Raw genomic sequence first — 23,769 nt, 5'->3', positions numbered from 1 at the left:
CAGGCAGTAAAAACCATTAATTAGCAGCAGCCACCACAAAGCTAACTAATCAATATGATTGCTGATTTAAAAAAAACTGCAGGTCACAATTCAGCAAGTACCAAGGTAAAATAATTTGTTACAATTAACTCGCTGTTGTTTCCGCACCTTATTTTTAAAAAAAAGTCAGACATTTAGTTTGGAAAAAAGTCTAATTGTACCCATAAAAATTCCGAAATAATGTTGAAAACCCATCCAAAGGCTCAGATTCTGCAGTCAGTGGTGAAACAGTGGTGCTCGCCGCTGACCTAAAAGAAGATTGCCTACAATGATGAAGCACTCACATTATTGTGGTTTTTATTTTTTCCCAGAATTGATTTGAATCTAGGCATCAGCAACAGTGATATCATCAATCAGGCTAAGCAGCCAATCATATTAAAGTATTCTCACAGACAACAAACCAAGTAGTAAAATTATCCTTCACATATTATTATGATAACTATTATTATTGGAAACTGAAATATGATAAGCTTTATGTATTAGAAGCTGAAATATGATAAACATTTTACAAACATATTTTCAAAAACTTGGAAACTTTTTATCATGATGGAAAAGTTTGACATTACACAATATAGAATAAGTTTTCTAGGGCCAGTGCGGCTCTGCATTAGTTGTGACTTAGAATGCTACTAAAAACTTAATTGCACTTCACTAATTAGGCATTATTTGGGGTCTTTAACAGTGATAATATCACAAAAGAGGAAAGTTCTGGTCAGTTCAATGGTTTCTAATTTACTGCAAGCTGCAGAGTCTTCGCAACCTATGGAGAAGCGTAGAGTTGTTAATAGTAACTTCTGGATTTCAACATTTAACTGCGCATGTTTGGGCGCCAAAGGAATAGTAACAGTGAATGATGACAACTAACGCTGTCATTACTATCAAAAAAATCTGGGCCAATGTTTTTCTTTTTGGCCGAAAAGTTATCCCCTTTCCAGGTTTTGGGACTTGTGTTTTCCTTTCTGGAACCTGGCTACGGCTGGACCTAACCTTTTATTTTTGACAGTTGTATATACAGCAGTTGAGTCCCACTTCTCTTCCCTTCTCACCCATTAACCTTGCTCAAAAAAAGTTGCAATGGGCATAGTTCAGTTAGATCTGCTGCCAAGTCTGAAAATATCTTGGTCACTTCAACTGCCTTCCCTGCCTCGTCCTTGCCTGTTCCTTATAGAATATCATGTCTACACATCAGTATTTAAACCTACTAACTCCCAGATCTCAGGCCAGGTCTTGGACTGTTTCTCAGACCTCTCTTCCTAATCAGCTTTCATAGCCAATCCCCTCCCATTTACTTACTGCTGGCACTTATCCCTACATATTTTATTATCCAAGCCTGTCCTTCCCTACCTTTACCATCCAGCCTACAGAGTTCTATTTTTATTAAGTTTTCCCAATGCCACCTAAAGTACTCTGACTCCTCAGCTTCTGCCATTATATGTGCTGCTTTTGCCTAATCCCCACAAGCCCTCTGTGGCTTACAGTATTCTCTGATCCTACTACCCCGTCTTCTGTAAATAGGCATTGGTCTAGCTCTCTTCCTCTTGCCTTCAACCCCTCCACCCCCCTTTCCCAGACGATACATACTCCATCCTCTCTGTACCACTCTTAACTTACTGCTGCCTTTCTCCCCACCCCAGCTCCACATGACATCATCTCAAGCATATTATAACACCTTTAGAGAGTTGAATGCCAGCAGATAATTGCCTCTATAGTATTTATATGCAGTAGCCACAGACAGGGAAGAAGGGATGAAAACGGGCAAAAAAATCCTATAGAAGGAATGATGTCAAGACGGTTGAAGGGGGAATAATTTTTGCTTTTGAGCAACACCATGATGATGAGCTAAAACACATTATACATTAAAATTTATAAATTCTTGATTCTGTGGACTATTCTCGTGTGCAACTTCTAGGTTCATCATTATTAAGCGCGGCTTCTGATGGGTCAGTACTTATTTTGATTCTTTTTTCTATTCTCTCTTTTGGGATGTCTTTTAAAATGAAAATACAACCTCCTTCCTGTCTGTTTTCTTTTATATGTCTTGACACTGAGCCTTTCCTGGTCTAGCAAGGAATGCGCTCACTGTTCACAGTGAATACTTTTCCAATTTTGTTACCTAAGGTAATAAAATCCAGTCAATGAAATAGCTATTGGTACTGTCTGAACTAACAATTTTGCTCCATCTTTCCTTTTCTTCTTACCCCTGCTGCAGACTGTTCCAGCCATCTCAGTTCTAGACTTGGTATGTTCTCATTCTTCCAACTAATTTTCTTGCCTGTTTATTCTCTTCTTTGCATACTTATCTCTGGTTCTGGTGACAGTAGTAATTTAATTTAACTTGTCCCTTGTAAATATGCTGAATATTGATGTTTTACCAATCTTTTCTTTGTGTGGTCTTGATCATTTCTGGTTTTTTTGCAGCTTTTTAAAAAAACAGCATGTTTATGATCTTGAACTTTGGAATCGAAATTTGAATGTTTGGGAGCAATCCGTACAAAGAGCAGTTTTGTTATGCAGGCCATCTGTAGTCTCATCTCTCTTCAATGCCCTCTTTTGATCTACTGCAATGTTGCTGATTATCCACTATGCTATGATTTCTTCATTGTATCCATAGCACACTAACCTGTCACTAATCCTTATTGATATAAGACAGAGACCCCAGTTAAGTGGTAAACTCAATGAAACATTCTCCATTATCTTGAACAGGCACTTCATAAAATAAAATGTTGAAAATACTCAGTAGGTCTGTACTCAAAAACCTGTTACATCTCTGTTTACAGTTCCGACAAAAGGTTATTGCGCTGAAACATTAACTGTTTCTCTCTCTACAGATGCTGCCAGACTGGTTGAGTACTTCCAGTATTTTTTGTTCCTGTTTTCAGATTTTTATGATCCACAGCATTATGCTTTTGGCTTCACTACAAAATCCTTGTAATCTGTAAATAGTATCTCATTTTGATATATGGTTCTAATTAGCTGCTACTCTGGCCTGATCTACTTTTGAAGAACTACTTACTTATTTTGATTTTGAAGTTGCAAAATCTCTATTTTTCCCCACTTGTTTTTTAACCAGAAGCTAAACAGTAGAATACAGCAGCACTGTGCCAAAGTGAATTTATTCTTCCTTTTCTGCTCCCCTTGATTAGCAGCACTGTAGTTCACCCAGGTACTACATCAGCACCTGCTCTCATGGAATCACATATATTTGTTGCTACAATATGTTGAGCTACTGTGGATCACTTGATTTTTGTTTGATACTTTTTCTTCCCCACACACTGCATTTTCATCACTGACCATAATGCTTTCAACTTTACTCTGGTCTTTATAGAAAGCCTTGGTGAGAAATTTTCAGAAACAATTTAAATTCCCCATTGATGGTTTTATACTTTTCCTCCCATTTGATTTTGAAGAAATGTGATTTTAAATTGAATACAGGATACATTACAATTCATATAATTAAAACAAAGCAATAATGTGAATATAATACTTTATTACACTGGTACATAATATATGCAGGTCTGTCTTTCTCTCTTTACTGTGCCTTAACGAGCCAACCAAAATGTCCCAGTTTCTCTGATTTATCATGATCTCCATAAAATAGTGACTTGAGATTTATTTTGCAAAAAGAAGTTACTTGTAAAGAAATTGCTAGCTACTATTGGAAGTAAACTCTTAAGAATAGAAAATACTGTTTTCTTCGCAGTGGCTGGAGAATTGAATTTTTTTACATGCTTTGTTCAACAATTAATTGTTTTAAATACTTTTCTGGAAAAAAAGATTTATGTTGGGTCTGAAAGTTGCTTAGGAATATCACTTCCATCAGCTGTCTTGTTGGCATGCTGATGCTTGTGAACAGATAATGTTTTATGGTTCATCCAAGGATGGGAAAAGATACTTAATATATTTTTTTAAATTGCATGTCATCCTCAAACAATAGTGATGATGGTTTAGCTGCATTATATATTCATCTGTTTTTAAAAGTTATTATGTCTTTCTGGTACATCCCATGTTTGACATTGTGGTTTGAGGTATGGTTAAATTAATTTTAAAGTATCCCTTATCTTTGTAAAGTTAAATGTTGTAATGTGGGCCGGGTGTAGGGTTCAGTAGATTTTTATGGTTTCTCTATAATAATCATTCTGTAATATTCTTTAAGAAATTGCAATGTCAAGGCTGGACTGCAAAGCATGATGGTTAGCTTCACTGAAATATGTTACTTTGTCAATGTTGGAATACGTGTGTCTGTGAAACAAGCCTTGCTGGAAAAGGGCAAGTTCTGCAGATGGAAGAAGGCCCATGTAATAACTCATATGGGTTATTGCAGGGGGAAACAGGCTATAATATCTTTTATGCTTGTGAAAGATAGAACAGTTAACATATAATTGATTTTGATATTTTATGTGTACTAATATATTGAAGTCTGTTTAAGTTAATGCGTGTTCTATTATACAATTGTTTCTCAAGGCTGTACTCTTAAAATCTTTGTGTAAGAACTAGGCTAAGCCATAAGACTTAGGATTCATTTGCAGAAAATAAAGGATAAGATGAAAGTGAAAATGCAGAATTGCAGAAGCTGAGTTATTAATAGAAATGTGAATCTTAGAACACTTGGAAAAACACCTGTAAGTGCCTACACTTCCTTGAACTAAAATTGCTAACAGATTTTCTCCCTATAAGTATGGCCTGATTCACGATACATTTTAGTGGAGGTGAACACCACTTGAATGTGCACTGCATGTAGTAGAACTTATAGAAAAATAGACTCTAATGTGAGTTTAACAGAGATGAAATGTCAAAATTCAGCTTTTAGCATAGCAGTCAGCAATGTCCTTATATCAGTGCTGGTGCTCCTTTTTAAATTTTACTTCAGTTGAGCTGCTGAGCAGGATTGCCCGAGGCAAGAGCTGACTGACACTTCAAGCAGTTTTCAGGTGTTGTTGAATAGAGCAATACTGCTATTGGAAATTGTTAATCAGTACTTGCAACTAAAGGAAATATGACATGCATAGAATGGAAAATAAGGCAGCTGCTTTGACAGGGGATGAGGGTAAAAAAGTAAATAATGGGGCTGTATCTTAACTAGGGGCAACTTCTGGCTGGATGTAACAGCTGCAAATTTGAACCAAAACATTTCTGATCAATTTAATCTGCTTTAAGATCTATTTTTGTTGTTCAAATATCAAAGTAAAGCTTTGTTTGATTATTGAATTTAATAGTTTAAAAACATCAGGATTCACTAAACTAAAACATTACTACTTGGAAAATTTCTAGGAACTCCCCATTATTTGTTACAGAATTGGCATTATATGTGAGGTTTTTTGGGGGGAACTGATTCTGTAAATGAGTCAACTTTTGCCAATGTGTTGGGACAAAATGACCTGCCTGGTTATTATAAATTGAAATTTTACAATTTAAGTACAAGGGGATGTCTGCTGGTCAAAAAGTAATTTCTGGCTGTGCAAGACCAGACTTCCTGGTGGTTTGCTCTCTGATGCCAAAATGCTGAAAAATCAGAGTTAGTGATGATGACCAAAAGACTAGTAGCATTGTGGTGACGCAAAAGAAAGCTCTTTATCCGTGCCAAATTTTCCATAAGTTCCTGATAGCATGCTAAAAAGACATCTAAATGAACTCTAATTCTTGTGTTTAAAATTAAATATCAACAAATTAATTACAGTTGCAAGATGAAGAACGCAGACGTCATCAGCAGCTGGAAGATATCCGAAAAAGAGAAGCAGAAGAAAGAGCAAGGCAAGATGATGAGCGGCATCGTCAAGAGGAGGAGCAAGCCAGGAGAGAAACTGATGAAAAGGTTTAATATTTTTGAATGTACAATTTCCTCACTTTCCATGCTCCAAACATGCATCAAGTTAGCTTTGTGAGCCTTTTCTTATTTGTATATCTTCAACTGCATCTCAAACACCACTTAATATATCAGAAAAACTATTCTCTTTAATACGATTGTTTTTCACACCGGCCTTTGAGTTTCAGCACTTGAATGATTTGAAAAGGTTTATCACTTTGTCATAGTTGTTGCCCTACCCCCCAACCACAAAAAAAATACTAGTTTTCTTCCCTTGTTAGTCTTTCACACCCATGAAAACATAAGGCAGGAACCAATCCCACTCTAGAACTTGAGCATAAAAGTCAAAGCTGACATTACAGTACAGGACTGAGGGAGTGCTGCACAATCAGAGATGCCATCTTTTAGATGAGACGTTAAGCAAAGGCCCTGCGTGCACTCTCAGTTGGATGTAAAAGATCCCACAACTCCATTTTGAAGAGGAGCAGGTGTCTGATCCCTGGTGTCTTGACCAATGTTTATCCCTCAATCAACATCACTAAAACGGATTATCTAATTGCTCTCATATTGCTTCTTTTGGGAGCTTCCTCTGTTCAAACTGGCTGCCTCATTGACTGTAAAGCACTTTGGGAGGTCCTGTGGTAACGAAAGGTACTAAATACATACAAGTCTGTCGGTCTTTCTCTCAATGCCAGGTTTTAATCATTTCTGTTCGTAGCTATCCCCTATAAGACATGCAGCTTTTGGAGATGACATCAATATTATTGACTCCTTTGAGTCATCCGAATTCTATATGCTGTGGTTGCACAGTAGTTAAGTCAAGGCTAGGAGTTCAAGTTCAAACCTGCCCTTCTTTGTTTTGTGAAGAAATCTTGAGCCTGTTTTCTGTTTCATTGTAGCATTGCAGTGGAAGTTTGCTGCTCAGGGAGGGGGACTGGAATTGCATCTTTCTGTCCTATGACCCATCCTGCTGGCGCTTCTTCCTAGTGTGTACTCATGTTGCCAGGACTATCGTAGTTGAATTAACAATACTGCCTTTGAACAAATCATAGTTTTTAAACTCCACATGTTTAGATGCATATTACACAATGAAGGTCAAGGGATAAGATCGATACTTTTACTAATTCATTTTGGAATAAATCTGAATATTTTCTTTTGAACATATTTAAGGGGATCTGTGCGGCACAGTAGATTAGACAATGGAACTGGGATTCAAATCCATCTCAGATTGTTAGAATGAAAATCTTCTCCGCCTATAGTTCTGTTACATGAAATGCATTTAGAGAACCTTAACTCAGTTCCTAGTGACTGTGGGCCTAGAGCGCTGATAGCATCCGTCTGTCTTGGGTGACGATGGATTGCGCCCAAGGTATACGTCATCATCTGTTGTTGCCGTAGAGGTCAGCTCATGAGAGGTAGTCCCTTCTGCAGCAGGCACAGCTGGTCATCTGATGTTTTTTTCTGTCAGGCAGGCTGTCTCTTTCATCATCTGGTCATTTCATTTCCCTCTGCTCTTTCCACATCCTTCCTGACTGCTCATCTCCAGGCACTCTGGTCAGCTGTGAGGACTTCTCATGCATCGACTCCGATCATGGTCAACTTAATGTTTCGCTTGCAGACAACCTTGTAACACAGACCTGGGCGACCAGTTGGTCTTGTGCCGATAGCAAACTTACCTTAGAGTATATCTTCGGGGATGCAGCCATTATCCATTTGGTTCACATGACTAGCCAACAGAGCTGACTTGAGGGCAAACATGTTGGGGATCCCTGCACTTCGGCGTATTTCCATATTTGGCATTTCCTTTATCAGGAGATGCCCAGCATTCATCTGAGATAGCAGAGATGGAAGCTGTTCAGCTGCTTTTCTTGGCTTGGATAAGTTGTTCATGCCCCACCACTGTAAACGAAGGTGTGGTGAACACAAGCCGAGTACACATGGAGCTTTGTATTTTTGGTTAGTTTGCTGTTGGTCCACGGTTGACTTCGCAACTTTGACGTGATAGCTGCAGCCTTGGCAATCCTGGTGCTGATTTCAGCATCAAGGAACAGATTACTGGTAATTTTTGATCCAAGGTATGGGAAGCTGTTGACAACCTCCAGAGTGAGGCTGTCGATGTTGATGGAAGGTGTAGTCTCTATGTCCTGGCCCAAAACCTTGGTCTTCCTCATGCTGATCATCAGTCAAAACTTCTTGCAAGCCCAAGAGAACCGATTTACAAACTTGTGCAAGTGAACTGCATGGTGGCGTCAGCAAAGAGCAACTCGTGGACTAGGACATTACTCACTTTGTTCTTGGTGTGCAGTCTTGCCAAGTTTACTAGCTTGCAGTCAGTTCTAGCATGCGGGTCGATACCCTCATTTGAGTCACTGAAAATGTACAATAGTAGCATGGTGAAAAATATGCCAAAGAGAATTGGTGCAAGGATGCAGCCCTACTTTATTCCGTCACTGATCTTGAAAGCATCCAAAGTGGCTCCATTTGTGACAAAACTGTGCACGTTCTCATGCAAAGAAGAAATGACGCCCAGGAGTCCCAGGCAGGCATCTTATTTTCCACAGCAGTTCCATTTCTGCCGACAAGGTTGAAGACCTCGCTGAGGCCAATGAAGGCAATGTAGTTTGGTCTGTGCTGTTCATTGCACTTCTCTTGTAACTGCCAAAGTGAGAAAATCATGTCAACTGTCAATCTGCCAGCTTTGAAGCTGCACTGAGACTTGTTGGTGCATGTCGGTACCGATAAAATGGGGAAGTATTTCATTCCACATCACTGACGTCCTTTATCCTTGAGAACAATATCCTTTTAAAATCAAACTTAGCAAATTCCTTGCTATTTGGCACTCAATACAATTTCTTCACATTTCTGTACTTCCAACAATCAAGTCAGTTTTTTTGAGACATCTATCAATTATCCCCAGCTACATTTGTATAATGTACAAAAAGAACACATCGGTATGACATAGATTCTTCATTACCAATATTTGTTAATTACTTTGGACAATTTTTTGTGTGGGCTTGATTGCTAAGATCAAAGAACCATAGAATGACATAGCACAGAAAAGAGCCCATGTGGCTCATTATGCTTGTGCCATCTTTTTGAATGAGTTATCTAATTAGTACCATTCTCCTCCATAGCACTGCAAATTTTCCTCTTTGAAATATTAATCCAATTCCCTTTTGAAAGTTATTGAATTTGTTCTACCATCATTTCAGGCAATGCATTCCACATCATATAACTCACTGCATATTTTTTTCATGTCTCCTCTTAGTTTTAAGGTAATGGAAAAATAAAATATCTCCTTTGGTTACTGCCCCTAATGCCTCTGGGACCAGTGCCTCCTTAATTACTTTATCAAAACTATTCATGATTTTGAAAACCTCTATCAAAATTCAGTTTCTCTATGTAATTGAAGTTTTTCATTCCCATTCTAGTAAATCTCTGCTGTAGTCTCTGCAAAGCAATAAAATCCTTCCTAAAATGAGATTTAGCATAACTTGCTTTAGTACTCTGTTTATGAACCCAAGGATGACTTAACAGCTATCGCAATTTGCCACCTTCAAAAATTTGTGTACATAGGCACCCAGATTTTTCTATTCCTGCACCCCTTTTAAAATTGTACTATTTGAGTTTATATTGGGTTGAGTCTTCTGTGCAGCAGCAGTCGCCATTGGATTGCCACTCCACTTCTTTTTTACATACCTTAATCTGGAACTGCACCTTTCTCGCCCGGACTTCTGACCCAGGCCTGCTAAGAAATGTGCAGCATAGCAGCTTCTGGAGTCCATCAGTGCAGTGCAGGATCGTCAGGGGGAAGTGAAATCATGCCCCTTTTTTTATGGCAGTAGCTGTCGTATGCTGGTAAGTTGATTGTTTATGACTCCAAAGCCATATTAAGAAGCTATGGAGACAAGGTGAATTTTGTGGGTGAGGTGAAAGGGTGGGTCAGGGTGAGGAGGGCGTTGGTTGCGGGGTGGGGAGAGGGCGATGTTGTCATGTGGTTGGGGAGGGTGTTAGTCAAGTGGTTGGGGGGGGTGTTAGTCAAGCGGTCGGGCGGAGCGTGCTCATGTGGTTGGGGGGTTGTGCTGGTGCGTGGGCAAGTGGGTGGGGTGGTCATAAGTTTGGGGGGGGTGTGGTCAAGCGGTTGGGAGAGCGTGGTTGGGGGGGTGGTTAAGGGTGGTTGTGGTGGTGGGATTTCTGGGGGTAGTTGGCGGCAGAGGGGATTTGTGGGGTGATCGGCAGTGGTGGGGATTTGTGGGGGTGGTTGGTGGCAGGGCGGTGGCGATCGGAAAGGTGTTGGGGCGATGGGTACTAGTCGGGTGTTTCAATGGGTGGTCAGGGGGTGGGTGGATCAAAAGTATAGTTACCCAGGAGTTAGAACTGGTTTTAATCCTTCTAACATTTCCTGGGCAACTCTTCTGGTAAGAGCGTCAGAACCATCTGAAGTCTCTGACTTGAAACTGGAGTTTTGGAGCGTTCCAGACGTAGGGTAATTGCTCATCAGAAGTTGAAACTTCCCGGGCAATTCCTGTGCTGTCCTTGGTGGGGACTTCTGAAGGGACCCCCAACACATTCCCCGGGGTGCTACCCTCCAGAGAACAGAAGATCTGGGCCAATATCTTTTCTCAATCTTCCTACCAAAACAAATAATTTCACACCAAGCATTAAGTTTCACCTGTCTCATATCTGATCATTTCACCGTCCACGTAATCCAAGTCTGTTACTAATCGCCTCATGTTTCCTAGATTTTCGAATTTCATATCATCTACAAACTTGAAATTATGCCCAGTGATTGCCCTAAATTTATGTTAGGTGATCATTACAACCCATGAAAGCAGACTTACTTTGGGTTAACTGAGTAAAAAATAAAGATTGGGGAGGGGAAAGAGAGTCACAGTGTGCAGTTTTTGCTTCTCTTATCATTGAGAGAAAATGCTATCATGGATTTTAGATTCATAGTAACATGGGTAGCTTCTAAATTTATATAATGTACAAGAACAATTTTGGCTTCCTAGGGCAAGAATAAATTCTGCTAATGGAAATTTTAACTAGATTTAGCACAGCAAAGAAGAGATCTGATTTTAGCATTTGGCATATAAATCCCTTCTGACTTATCAAATCTTATGTAAAACAAGCAATTGTCCATGGTTTGGTTTGAAGCTGAGTAAAAATAGCATGAGATAAAGAGGCCTGTTCTGAATTTGTATATCCTGACTGACAGAACTTTCTACTTTCCATAGAGAAGACAAGAAGAAGAATATTATACACGTTTGGAGGCCGAAAGGCGTAGACAACAGGAAGAAGCTGAGCGGAAGTTGCTGCAACCTGATGAACCTGGTCTGTACAGGCCTCCCCTTCCAAGGGACTATGCTTCTGAAACCCAGCAGTATGAGTTCCCTCCCCCACCCCATTCATCTAACGCTCCTCCCCCTCCTCAGAGAAACATCTCTTACATCAAAACACAGATCGTCTCCCCTGACACAGTTTACACTGCCAAGTTTGTCCCATACAATGATGAGGATGAGGAAGATGCAAATCTTTCAGGTCAGGATAAGTACTCCATCACAAGAAAATCATATGGTGATCTCCCTTCTGCCCCTAAGCAGCCGCCATTCATTCGTCAACCCCGCCCGGTGTCAGATGGCTACTATCTTTCAAACTCATTCCGACCACCATCTGCCAATGCCAACAGTACTGCTCCAAAAGCTGGTGTGCCCCCTCCCCCTCCAACCAAACCGAGCTTCATGCCACAGAGTGGTTCAAAAGGTAGAGAAAAAAACTAGATCTTATATTCCTTTTAGATGTTTGGAATTTCTAAGTTCTTCCAACTTCCTTACAGATTGCAACTATAATTGTTTCCTGATGTACAAGTCTCTTCCTCCAAAATAACAAAATTTTCACTTGATATTCAAATCAATCAATCATTTTATCCTTAAAGTCACTGAATATTCTCTTTTCAACTTTAGCTTCTATCTCAGATTCTGCTGTCCTCACAAATTAAATATTTTTGTTGCACTCCCCTAATTCTTAGTGGATGCCTGGTCCTTAATTTTTTTTTTAAGTTTGTTCCAATCAAAGTACTGTTGGTTTTGGTTTTGAGTCTGTTCTGTTTTGTGAATGAATGCATCCCAAAAGCCCCTCTCCATGTAGTGGAAGAGAATGTGGCACCTGTAACACAATGGTATGCTTGCAGTTTTTACCCATGTTGAGAATTTCAAGCCTTCTCTTTTACTGTTCACGTGGCAAAGGGGAACTGATCTGGTGTGACCTAACTTAGCATTATGAGTATAATTAGTTGTGAACCTAGAACAAAAACACACTTGCTGATATTATATAAATGTGTGCCTCTTAATCAATAGATGACAAGTTTAAATTTAACCAGTAACTAAATTGTTTCTTGCTTAGAGTAGGTAAATGTAGGCTTCACAACTGTTTGCCCATAATGCTTAGAATGCAATCCGACTGTAGAATTTGATTATTCTAAATTATGGTCCATGTTGCATTCACATTTTCTTCAATCATCACCTAAAGCTGTCATCTGCCTTAAACATTTGTTGTTTACTCTTTTTTAACCAAATCACCTGCGGTGCTTTTTTAAAAAGAAAACCATACTAATGCATTGTTATATTTTTGAATGGTAGTAAAAGAAACCCAAGTTTATATTGTAATTTTTGTTTTACAATGCAGAAAAATGTCACAATTTTGGGAAATCATGAAATTTTTGAAATAAAGTTAATCATTTGAATATGTAGTATGTTGGTTTTAGAAATCCATTTTAAACAATCTACGTATAAAAAGGGAAAAATAAGTTTGGATCTAATTTGGGGAGGGAAAGAAATATTGGCTGAAATCTTCTGATTTCCAGAGCAAAGAAATCTGGACTTAAGTCTGTATTGTGTATCGGGACCCTCCAGAGGTCCTGGCGTGCAAACATGCACTGCAATTACCCAAGAAGTTTAAACTTCTGATAGGCTGATTGCACTGCTCAGGACCGTCCATGAATGTGTCTCATGCTGAATTCAGTGTCGGGGTCTTGGGATAGATACATGGGGCTTAACCTGAATATTTACCTTGGAAGTGTTACACAGTTTAATCTCTGGTGTAACTAGTGATTAGCTAGTGTAACTGAACTGAACATTACAACCAACCCTCAATCCCAGATCTGGCCCCACCCGACCCAACTCTCTCTACCACCACCACCTGCTTCAGAACTGACTACCCACTGCCCACCCCAAGACCCAACACGACATTCATTCCCCCCCACCTCTCCAACCCAATCCGACCACCCCTTAACCCACCCAACCAGATTACCACCCCCTCGAGACAATTATTCCAGTGCTGTCTTGATTAACCTCCCGACTTCCAGTCTTTTACCCTCCTTAAACTTGAGCTCATTCAAAACTGCTGCCCAGCAGCAAGTTCCAGTCACCTATCACCCTTGTGCACTCACCCACATTGGCTCCAAGTCAACCAACACATTGAATTTAAAATTCTCATCATTGTATTCAAATCCCTCCATGTCTTCTCCTCCCTACCTCAATAACCTCTTCCCACCCTTCAACCCTTCAGAATCTCTGCATCCGTCCAGTTCCATCCTCTTGTGTATCTCCAGTTTCCATTGTCTCACCATTGGCACTAAAATCTCGAATTCACCCTCTATTGTTCTCCATTTCTCTACTCAATTAAGAACATAAGAACTAGGAGCAGGCAATTCAGCCCATCAAGCCTGCCCTGCCATTCAATACGATCATGGCTGATCTCATTTCGGCCTCAACTCCAATTTCCCGCTCTCTCCCCTTAACCTTTCAACCCGTTACTAATTAAAAATCTGTCTATCTCCTCCTTAAATTTATTCAGCATCCCGGCATCCGCTCTGAGGTAGTGAATTCCACAGATTCACCACCCTTTCAGAAAAGTAATTCCTCCTCATCTCTGATTTAAATCTACCACCTCTTAGTCCAGAACTATGGCCCCTCATTCTAGAATGCCCCATAAAGGGAAACATCCGCTCCACGTCTACTTTGTCTATCCCCTTTAGCATCTTATATACCTCAATTGGATCTCCTCTCATCCTTCTAAACTCTAGTGAATATAGGCTGAAACTGCTCAATTTCTCCTCATAAGACAAACCCACATCTCTGGAATCAATCTAGTGAACCTCCTCTGAACTGCCTCCAAAGCAACTACATCCTTCCTCAAGTAAGGGGACCAAAACTGTGCACAGTACTCCAGGTGCAGTCTCACCAATTCCTTGTACAGTTGCAACAAGACTTCCCTATTTTTATACTCTCTTCCTTTAGCAATAAATGCCAAAATTCCATGTGCCTTCCTTATTACCTGCTGTACCTGCAGACTAGCTTTCAGCAATTCATGCACGAGGGCACCCAGATTCCTCTGCACTGAAGCATTCTGAAGTTTTTCTCCATTTAAATAATAAGTTGCCCTTATATTCTTCCGACCAAAATGGATAACCTCACACTTATCCACGTTAAACTCCATCTGCCAAATTTTGGTCCATTCACCTAACCTGTCCATATCCATTTGTCAGTAAGACCTTTCTTAAAACCTGCCTATCCATCCTGATAGCTCCTTCTTTGGGTTATTGTCACTTATTGTCTGATGACACTCTGTGACACCTTGGGACATTTTCCTACATTAAATGAGCTATGTAGATGCAAATTATTATTCTGTATCAAACCTTTTGTTTATCCTGAGAGGTTTCAAACCTCAATAGTAGGATTAGGATCACTGCTGTTAGAAAACTGGAGCCTGTGATTGTGGCTATGGCCACATGCTTCATCACCAGTGCTAATAGTAAAAGTATGCAACTAGTTTTGTTGCTTTATTTGGTAACTTAAAAAGTGTTGCTCAACCTTTTTAAAATGTGAGATATTTCTTGCTAGAATTTGTAGCCCATAGTTATGAAAACATATTTTCTGGTTTATTTTCCTACCATTCAGTTTCCAGAATTTAGTGCTCATATTTTGTATATGTGTTTGCATCTAATTATTTCCCAGTTGTGATCTAACCCTTTGAAGCTAAATATTTTATTTATCAATTAGGATTTACTCCTTATGGAGGGTCAACAGCAAGTAGCATTGGAGCAAATGAAGTTTACAAAGGCCCAAGAGAGAAGCGCCTTGAGCAGAATAAAGGGTAAGGTTGAAAAGAAAAGCCATTGCTAACTGAAAAGCTAACACTCTAGGAAATCACTTAAATAGCTTGTTCTACTACATATATACAAACTTTATATGTGCATATACCTAGTACTGTTGTTCAGTTTATTTGGAATAAAGGATGAACTCAAATTTTCTGAAGGTACAGGACACTTTATTAAAACGTATCCTTCAGATGCTTTTCAAAAGGGCTGTTAATGATTTTCTATTGGAACAGTCAATTCAGTCTTGGAGTAAGGCCACAGGAAGATAGCCAACCCACATTATAGTCTGTGGTTTATACTCAACTAGTGAGGTTTTCTAAAATCTACACTTAGAAAATAAATGCAGCAAACATTACATAGAATATAAGGCACAGAAACAGATTATTTGGCACAACTAGGCTGTGCTGGTGTTTATTCTTCACATGAATTATATTATTGCAATTTCATGGTTATTGCAAATTGGTTCATATCTTTCTCCATAGTGTTGAAGATATTTTGGAAAGCACTTTTGGATTAAAGGAATTACAACTTCAAGACTGGAAAGCACAAAATTAATATACTGTTTAACAAAGAAAACAGTAAGCAATTCCAACAAACCGGGAAGGGAGATGCAGCTCAACACCAAAATCTAGTAGTTATATGGAATTATTGTCACATCTATTTTTTAAAAAAGCACAAAAAATGTTTGTGCCCATTGACAGGTTACCCAAATTACAGTACAGGTTCAATGGGTCGGGTGTAGGTGACAATTCCACCTCAGTCCTGATGGTTATTGGAATTAGCCTGTTGCTCCCTTCCAAAAGCTTCCTATTATTACTAGGAGATAGATAGTGACCAGGTTGGGAAAATTGATCTAAGGTGCTGTAGCATGCAGCCATATACAACTTTAAATTGCAAATTTATCTTTGGTTGTGTCCCATCAAAAACCATATTTAGTATTTATAGGTAGTCACAATTTCATTATTTGACTGGTTTGTGTGTTAATATGCCAGCAAGCTTATCTTTTCATGAGATTTTTTTAAACCTTGGATTGGCAGAAAGCTTAAAATTTAAATAAACACTCCAACTTGAATTTGTTCTTCATCAAATTTCCATTTGCTAGGGTTGATCATCTTCAGATGTATCTGGAGTTGGACCAAGATTCAGCATTAATGCTTTGCAGCAGAAAATGAAATCATTGTGCAAGTAGATATGTGTAAGATGAAAGAGACTATTTCTGACCAGAGGGTGCACTTTATGGAAGGAAAGTGTCTAGTGTTCAAGATCTGAATCCTGAAAGCCCAGGGGAAAAAAGAGAGAATTGTGTGGGTTTTAAGAAATAATCTAGCATTTAATGATCCATGACTATACATAACATCAAATAATGATATGGGACAAAAGGGCATCATTCAGCAGATTGTGACTCTGTTGGCTCTTTGAAAGAGCTAACCTATTAATTCCACTCTCCTCTTTTCCCAAGAGCTGTGATATATTTTCTACTTCAAGTTATTTATCCAAAATCCTTAATGGAAGTTATTATTGACACTGCTTTCAGGCAGTGCACTCCCGATCACAACAAGTCACTGCATACAAACTTTGTCCTCATGTCATCTCTGGTTCTTTAGTCAGTTACCATAGATCTGTGTTCTCTAGTTACAACTCTTCTGCCACTGGACACAATTTGTCCTTATTTACTTTTACTAAACCTTTCATGATCACGAACACCTTTGTCAAATCTTCTGCTAACCTTCTCATTTGGAGACCAACCCAAGTTTTTCCTGTCTCTCCACCTAACTGAAGTATTTCATCCCTGGTACCATTCTAGTAAGTCTCTTCACCTTCTATAAGGCCTTGGTATCCTTAGTGTGATGCCCAGAATTGCCCAAAATACTGAACATATATACCGCAATGTATAAATCTACCTGGCATATAAAATGGCCCCATTTCTTTCAGCACCAAAATACATGTTTATATTGGCATATAAGTCGACCCCCCCTCCCCATTTTTTGAGTCAACAAATGCATGTTTAGTACTATACTCGCATTAGGAGTCGGCTTAAACGTTTCAGCTCAGAAATACGTATTTAGTTATTCTCGCCTTTCAAGTTGACACATGGGGTCAAGCAGGCGATACAGGCCATGTTGCCAAGAAGATACACTGGAATTTACACAGCAGACTCTGCATGGCAAGCAACAAACAGAAATGGGTACTCCTGCAAAAAGATTGAAGTTATGAAGCTGATTTCAAGCTAAAAGTCGTAACATTTGCTAACTTATCAAATAACTGCTACAGCGAGGGAATTCAGTGTTGGTGAAAAATTGGTACAAGTGGAAGAAGGAGGAATCCGTCCTGAAGAAGATGCCCAAGATCAAACGTGCCATGAGAACAAGGACCAGCACTTGCCTGATCTTGAAACAGAATGGGTCCTCATAATGGTAACATCGTCACCAGAAATGCAATTTGTATATATGATCTTAAGCAGGCCAAATCAAACGTTGAGTCGAGCATAGATTTAAAAGCGATAGCTAATTGGTGTAGTCAGTTTATGAAACGTAAGTGTCTAGTGTTGCAACAGAAGACCAAGATTTCTCAGACTACCAAAAGACCTCAATGACAAAATTACCAGTTTCCAATGATTCATCATCAGACAGCAGTAAAAACACGTACCCATTATGTCATAGCAGCATCATGGGTGAATTTCAATGCACCCAACATACTGTGGAGTGGAAAGTAATGTGGTTGCCTCTTAACTACCCTCTAAAATGGCCTAGCAAGCCATTCAGTTTAAGGGCAATGAGGGATGGGCGACATGCTGGCCTTGCCAGCAATACCCACATCTCGTGAAATAATAAATAAAGATTCACAGTGGTGGTACTAGTCTGCATGGCCAACAGAATTAAAACCTATGGTAATTTTCAAACATAAATCAAGCTCTCTGCAGGAGTTTTTGTGCATGTCCATGGTGATGGTTGAATGGATGAGGATTAAGTGAAGTTGTGGATTGATAATATGTGGAATAGGCATCCCAGGGGCCTAGGCAAAAAATGCAGCTTATTATTGCAGGGACATATTCAAATCCCAAATAATCAAGAGATACTTGCAAAGAAATAACATGCAAATTGCAGTTATACCAGGGGTCTAACGTCCACAGTTCAACCTTTGGATGTGTGCCTCAACAAACCAGTCAGCGATCATGTTCGCTCCGAATGGGATAGGTGGATGGTTAATGGAGAGAAAAACCTTCACAAAGAGTGAAAACATGCATGCTGCCCCACTCAATGTTTTGTGTGGTTTTGTCATCAAGTCGTGGGATACTATTAATGCACAAACTGTCATCAGATGGCTGGGGGAGAAAAGTGGAATATCAATTCAGTGGATGGGGAGGAAGATAATTTGTTGTGGAGGGATGATAGAGACCGATGGCCCCACATATGATCCGGAGCAGGATCCTTATGGCAATGCCATAGCTAAAGTGATTCGGGATGAATTCGATGAACTCTTTGTGTCAGATGCCAAAAACAATGAATTTTACTGTATTTAAAACAGATTGTGGTTCAAACTTTCCTTTTAGAATTATTTAACCAAAACTAGACTCGTCAATTTAATTTGTATTACCGATGTTACATTTTCTCCACATTTCAAAATGCCAACCACCAACACCACTGGTTCACATTTTATACTCTGCCTTTCAGTCAACTCCCATCTTTGGAAGTATTTTTCGAAGCTTCGAAGGTTAGCTTATACACTGGTCAACAATACTCCAGCAGGAGCCTAACCAACATAATAATTAGTTTCTTCTGATAATGAAGGGTTGATTGCCAAACTGAAAACCAATACATCAAAATGATTTCATAAAATAGGATAGTTCTTCCTATAATTTGGGTTCCTTTTTCCAAATCATCTAGAAGTTTAACTATCCACGATGAATCATGTTTGTATATACACTTTAACAAGTACATTTTAAAGCCAGTGCCCCACCCCTGACTCTTTTCTCCTCTAGCTACTTGCAGATCTCTTAAGTATTTATATGAGGGTCAAGGTGCTTCCACTCTTCTGTTTTAGGAGGTTTTTCTCTGTTTAATGATGGAACAGTTATTCAGAAAGAGCAAATGTGATAAATTATCTCATTGATTCTTTCTGACCAATATGGAGAGAAGCAATCATTTCAGACACGATGGGGAGAACTTAGATGTGACTTGGAAGCGGGAAGAATGATTGTGGTGCGTGATTAACCAATGTGTTAAGTTCATGCTGCTCACTGTTTTAAATGATTTCTGCATGCAGCCAGCACTCAGCACACTGTTCATTTGCTGCAAGCATCAGTGGGATATCGTGAATGTCTGGTGCTACTTAATGGCTACTTGCATCTTTTAATGGCTGAACATGCACAAGAGCACACACCAAGCTATTCAGGCAATGCACTGGAGACCATGGCAGAAGGCAAAAGTGGTGTCCTGCATCTGCAGGGGATGCAGGAGACCTCCAGACACCTACTCAGGAAATAGTGTGAAGAAATAAGCAGAGGACGTCAATGCCAGAAGTGTTGCTCATCGAACATAGATGCAGAAAGAAGGTTAATGGTTTCACACAAGTTGTCAAGGGGAGGGATTTCATCTCTAGGTGGTATATTCAATTGCACCAATAGTTTCATCTGCTCAATTAACTGCACTCATATCATTCATCTACCAACATTTTCAATCAATCAATACTCAACCCTAAAACTTATATGCTTTATCTCACTCTATACAATTAGCAGCGGTGCATGCCCCTCACTTTCAGCTTGCATACACTTACCTTCAACCTTGACAGCCCATCACACAAACATATTGTACAACACTCACAGATATAATTTCCCCCTCTGCTTCAAGAACAGGTTGCACTTAGCAGCACCAGCAAAGAACTGGAGGAGCATAAATGTATCTGCATATTTTAAAACCCATTAAAACTTAATTGATATAATGTAAATAACACTTTTTAGATTGTTGAGTGAACTATGTACAGACTTTTTAACTAAGATTGCATTTTAGTTGTTTGAGATCTACAGAAAGGGGAAGAAAAGTACTGGATGTCTGATTTTATTTCCGAGATTTGTGTTGTGTGTTCCTGATTGAGGGGTTGCTTCAGTGTATATCTACATTGTCAATAATTTAACATAAAGGTTTGCAGATTTTTTGTGCAGTTACTTCCAGCTGGAAAGGCTCTAATCAGTTGAGACATATTTGGCAGTCGTAATAGCTGCAGCAAAAGCATTCCAAATATCCAAGCATCCATTATTTTCAGTATTAGTTGATGAGGTTGCTCACAATGCACAAATATCAGATGGGTGTGGGGGGATGTACCTAGATATTTTAGTGATTTCTGAACTTGTTCAGAGGTTAAATTCTTGATGCAGAAAAGACTGTGCATAGGAAAGTAACAAAATGGAAGAAATTCAAAACTTTAAGCAGCTTTAAGCATGTTTTGAAGTTGGTACCAGTACACACTAAAATATATTAGGGATATTAAACCTGTGTCTATTTTGTGTTTGCTGAAAAATGCACCTAGTAATTGGGATAAGAATAAATCTGGAATATAATTGTATATATTCCAGCATATTAACTTTCACTTTTTTTTTAAAAGCCAAGACCCAGAAGCACCGGTTGTGAAAGGATCCCCAGAAAATCTAACATTTAAAGAACGCCAACGTCTTTTCTCACATGGACAGGATATTTCTAACAAAGTGAAGGCATCAAGAAAATTGATGGAACTAGAAAATGAACTGAACACAAAATAAAATTGGCACCTTAATAACTTTGTAATGCAAAGCTCAGTACAAAATCTATGCTAGATTGTACAGTTTAAATCTTTGGCTCCTGCAACTGCAAACTAGAATGCAGGAAAATCTTTCACTATGGTGAGTTGCATACCAAGCATATTATAATTTAGCTATTCAGATTGAGCACTGTTAAATGTTTTTTTAATAAAATTAAATGAAGGTAATGGTCACTTTTACAAAGAGTTTTGGGGTTCTGATTTTCTGGCATAGAGCGCACTACACCTGGAGGTAGTATATGGTGAAGCAAAACAGCATAATACAGAATTGTAAACTTGTTATAACGTAGAAGCTTTTAAATGTATTGAAAGAATCTTTGCTTGTCCAGCGGCTGGTGCCTCAATTGTTTCAGCTATGCATTAGGTGGCTAATAATGGGATGTGTGAACCTCATTCTAATTACAAAAAAGAAAAGCTTTCTTCTATGTGCATTTTAATAGAAATTGTTATGATTCCAACCAAAATTTCCTCTTAGCTAGGCGTTCTGAACTGGATTTTAAAGTTATTGAACAATTCTCTGTATAATATTGTGGTCTATAATTGTATTTAGAGATAAATGCACACTTCTAAACATAGAGTAGACTTCCACTGCCTTAGGAATGGAATCACTTTATACGAAATGTACAATAATTAAAATGTCTAATGAAGATTGGAGTGTAAATATTTTTTTTTACTTATTAAGCTGTTTCATATGTGGAACAGATGAATGCTGTACCATTTCAGCTGTGTAGCAAGAATCAGTAGAGAAAAAGAAAATGGGAGTAAAACCCCCTCATGAAGGAAATGTTTGGAGGTTGCAGTATGTAAGGTTGGGCTTGACAGAGTTCTGAATACCAACAGCATGATGCAAACAACTGGAACAAATTAGTGTCATTTTATAAATGAAAAATAAACTGCTATTGTTTCTATTATGCTGCTGGTATTCAGAGCTGATCTTGGAGGAAAACTGGTATTTTTCATAGTTTTTCATGGATTCTGTGGGTTTACAGAGTTCTTTGTGTGGTTGCCACTAGAGTGCTGTTATTAAACTGTGTTTACTGAACACCAGAACTGCTGTAGTATCTTATTTCTACTGTATTTCACTTGCAACCTATTTTTAATAAATTACTTTGTATGTATTCAGAAGTTGTCCTATCTTGCTTTTGCCTGTAGTGTTTAAATATCAGAATTTTTAGAATCAAGGCATACAGATTAACTGGGTCTGATAGTGTATCATTTAACAGATGAGAATGCTATATTTCCTATGAAACCTAGATTTTAAAATTTTCTTTTAAATATTTTATGGTATTATGGACAACGGTAATCATTCTTAATTCGAAATTTTGATAATCTTGGTATCTACCAAGAAATTTGCATTTGAAAAATCTTTTCCTTCTCTTCCCTTCACACTCAATAAAACAATAGCAACCATTCAAATGAGACAAGGGGTGATTCTTCACGCGTGATAAGAGGTTAAGATAAATTTTAATTTAAAGTTTTGTTTTCACAATGTGGGTTGCAAGTCAAGTCTGTGTCTATTGTCTATACCTACTTGCCCTAAGGAGGTGATGGTGTGTTTTCTCCATAAAGTGCTGCATTCCTTGTGATGCTGGTGCTTCCACCATGGTCTTGAGAAATGGATTTCAGGATAGTGACCCAGCAACAGTGAAAATATATATGTCCAAGTTACGATGGTGTATGACCTGGAAGGGAACCTGGAGGTGATGGTGTGCCCACAATGTTGCTGCTCTTGTTCTCTCTACTATAGGTCACTGGGGAGAGCCACACAAATGTGCTGTTAAAATTTCATTGAATTGCTGCAGTTCATCCTATAAATAATTAATACGATAACCCTGTAGCAGTGATGAAGAGGGTGGATATTGTGTCCAGTATCATTTACAATAATTATCTTTGCTTAGGAGGTTATTTGATGTGTTGTGAAATTCAAAGACTGCATTTTAATTCATTCTGGGTTTACAGCCATTCCCAAGGTCAGCATTTATTGCCCATTACATCAAATCAAAATCACAATTCACAGTGTGGTTTTGCAAGTGGAATAAACATATTAATGACAACTTATGTACTACTCCATTTAGAATGTGCAAGCTTTATACTGAACGCTAGATCTTTTGGCTTAGTGAGTGTCAAAATGTGCACTCACAATTGCACTTTCATCAAAAGCGCTAAGGAATGTCTTTTTACAGGTAAATTATTAGAGGAATTGGTGCTACCATTGCATGTCTCAAGTAAGTGAAACCAGTAAGTGTTTGAGTGGGGCAGAGCACAACGTATTCACCTAGCAAATGTGATGGCCCCAGTTTTTTTTTGGGGTGGGGGGGGGTGCTATACTTTATCTTGGGGTGATGGTCATTTTATGGTAAAGTACCTGTCTTCCAGTAAGTGATTGTGTGACTAAGTTGCCAGGGAGATAAACAATAGAAAAAAGGGCTCAACAAGTTAATTATAGGGTGAGTAGGTTCCTGAGGTGGTTCTATGTTCAAGCAGTTTACTTTTAGTTTAGCACAAGCTGAAATGAAGGAGACATTCCTTTCAAGAAGGGTTAAGTTCAATTCTTGGGTGTTGCCTAAAAGAATTAAAACTGAAGGACTCTACTAACAGTGAGTTGAATTTCTGGAATAGCCAAGCTGAGAGAGAGTTTAATATGCAAACATCCAGTTAAAGAATATTGGAACCAGGACAGTTCTGACCAGAGGTGGCTGCACTTAAGACATTAAAGACACCTATGCTGAACGGGAAGCCTACAATCTAGGATGGTTGGACGAGATTTGAAGGGACAATCTTCCTGCGAGTAAGAGGGAGGCCCAAGAAATATCAGCTTATATATGAATATTTGAAATAGTACTTAGACCAAGTGATTAATTTTCCAATTTTTGAAAAGTATTTGATTTGAGTTTATTGGGGGTGTATACTTAATGGGTGTAGATGGAAATTTAGAGGATATGGCAATAGATGTTTATTCAAGTCTTTTTGAAGAGCAATCTTT

General features: G+C 38.7%; 1 protein-coding gene across 6 annotated transcripts in view; it reads left to right on the top strand.

Moving 5' to 3' along the window:
- The window catches only part of afdna (afadin, adherens junction formation factor a), a 243,077-nt gene extending 221,173 nt beyond the window's left edge, over positions 1–21,904 (top strand). For 2 of the 6 annotated variants that reach the window (XM_041212059.1, XM_041212058.1), the window contains 4 exons: positions 5,714–5,848; positions 11,077–11,173; positions 14,899–14,992; positions 20,595–21,904. In XM_041212059.1, the coding sequence (XP_041067993.1) occupies positions 5,714–5,848; positions 11,077–11,173; positions 14,899–14,992; positions 20,595–20,748 (480 nt within the window). In that variant the 3' untranslated portion in view covers positions 20,749–21,904. Of the gene's footprint in view, positions 1–5,713; positions 5,849–11,076; positions 11,603–14,898; positions 14,993–20,594 lie in introns of all 6 variants that reach the window. The other 4 variants (XM_041212057.1, XM_041212056.1, XM_041212055.1 and 1 more) reach the window with 2 other exon arrangements.
- The last annotated feature ends 1,865 nt before the right edge of the window (positions 21,905–23,769 follow it).

Source organism: Carcharodon carcharias, chromosome 2 (assembly GCF_017639515.1).
Source record: "Carcharodon carcharias isolate sCarCar2 chromosome 2, sCarCar2.pri, whole genome shotgun sequence".
Taxonomy (NCBI): domain Eukaryota; kingdom Metazoa; phylum Chordata; class Chondrichthyes; order Lamniformes; family Lamnidae; genus Carcharodon; species Carcharodon carcharias.
This window is presented reverse-complemented; position numbering and strand designations above follow the sequence as displayed.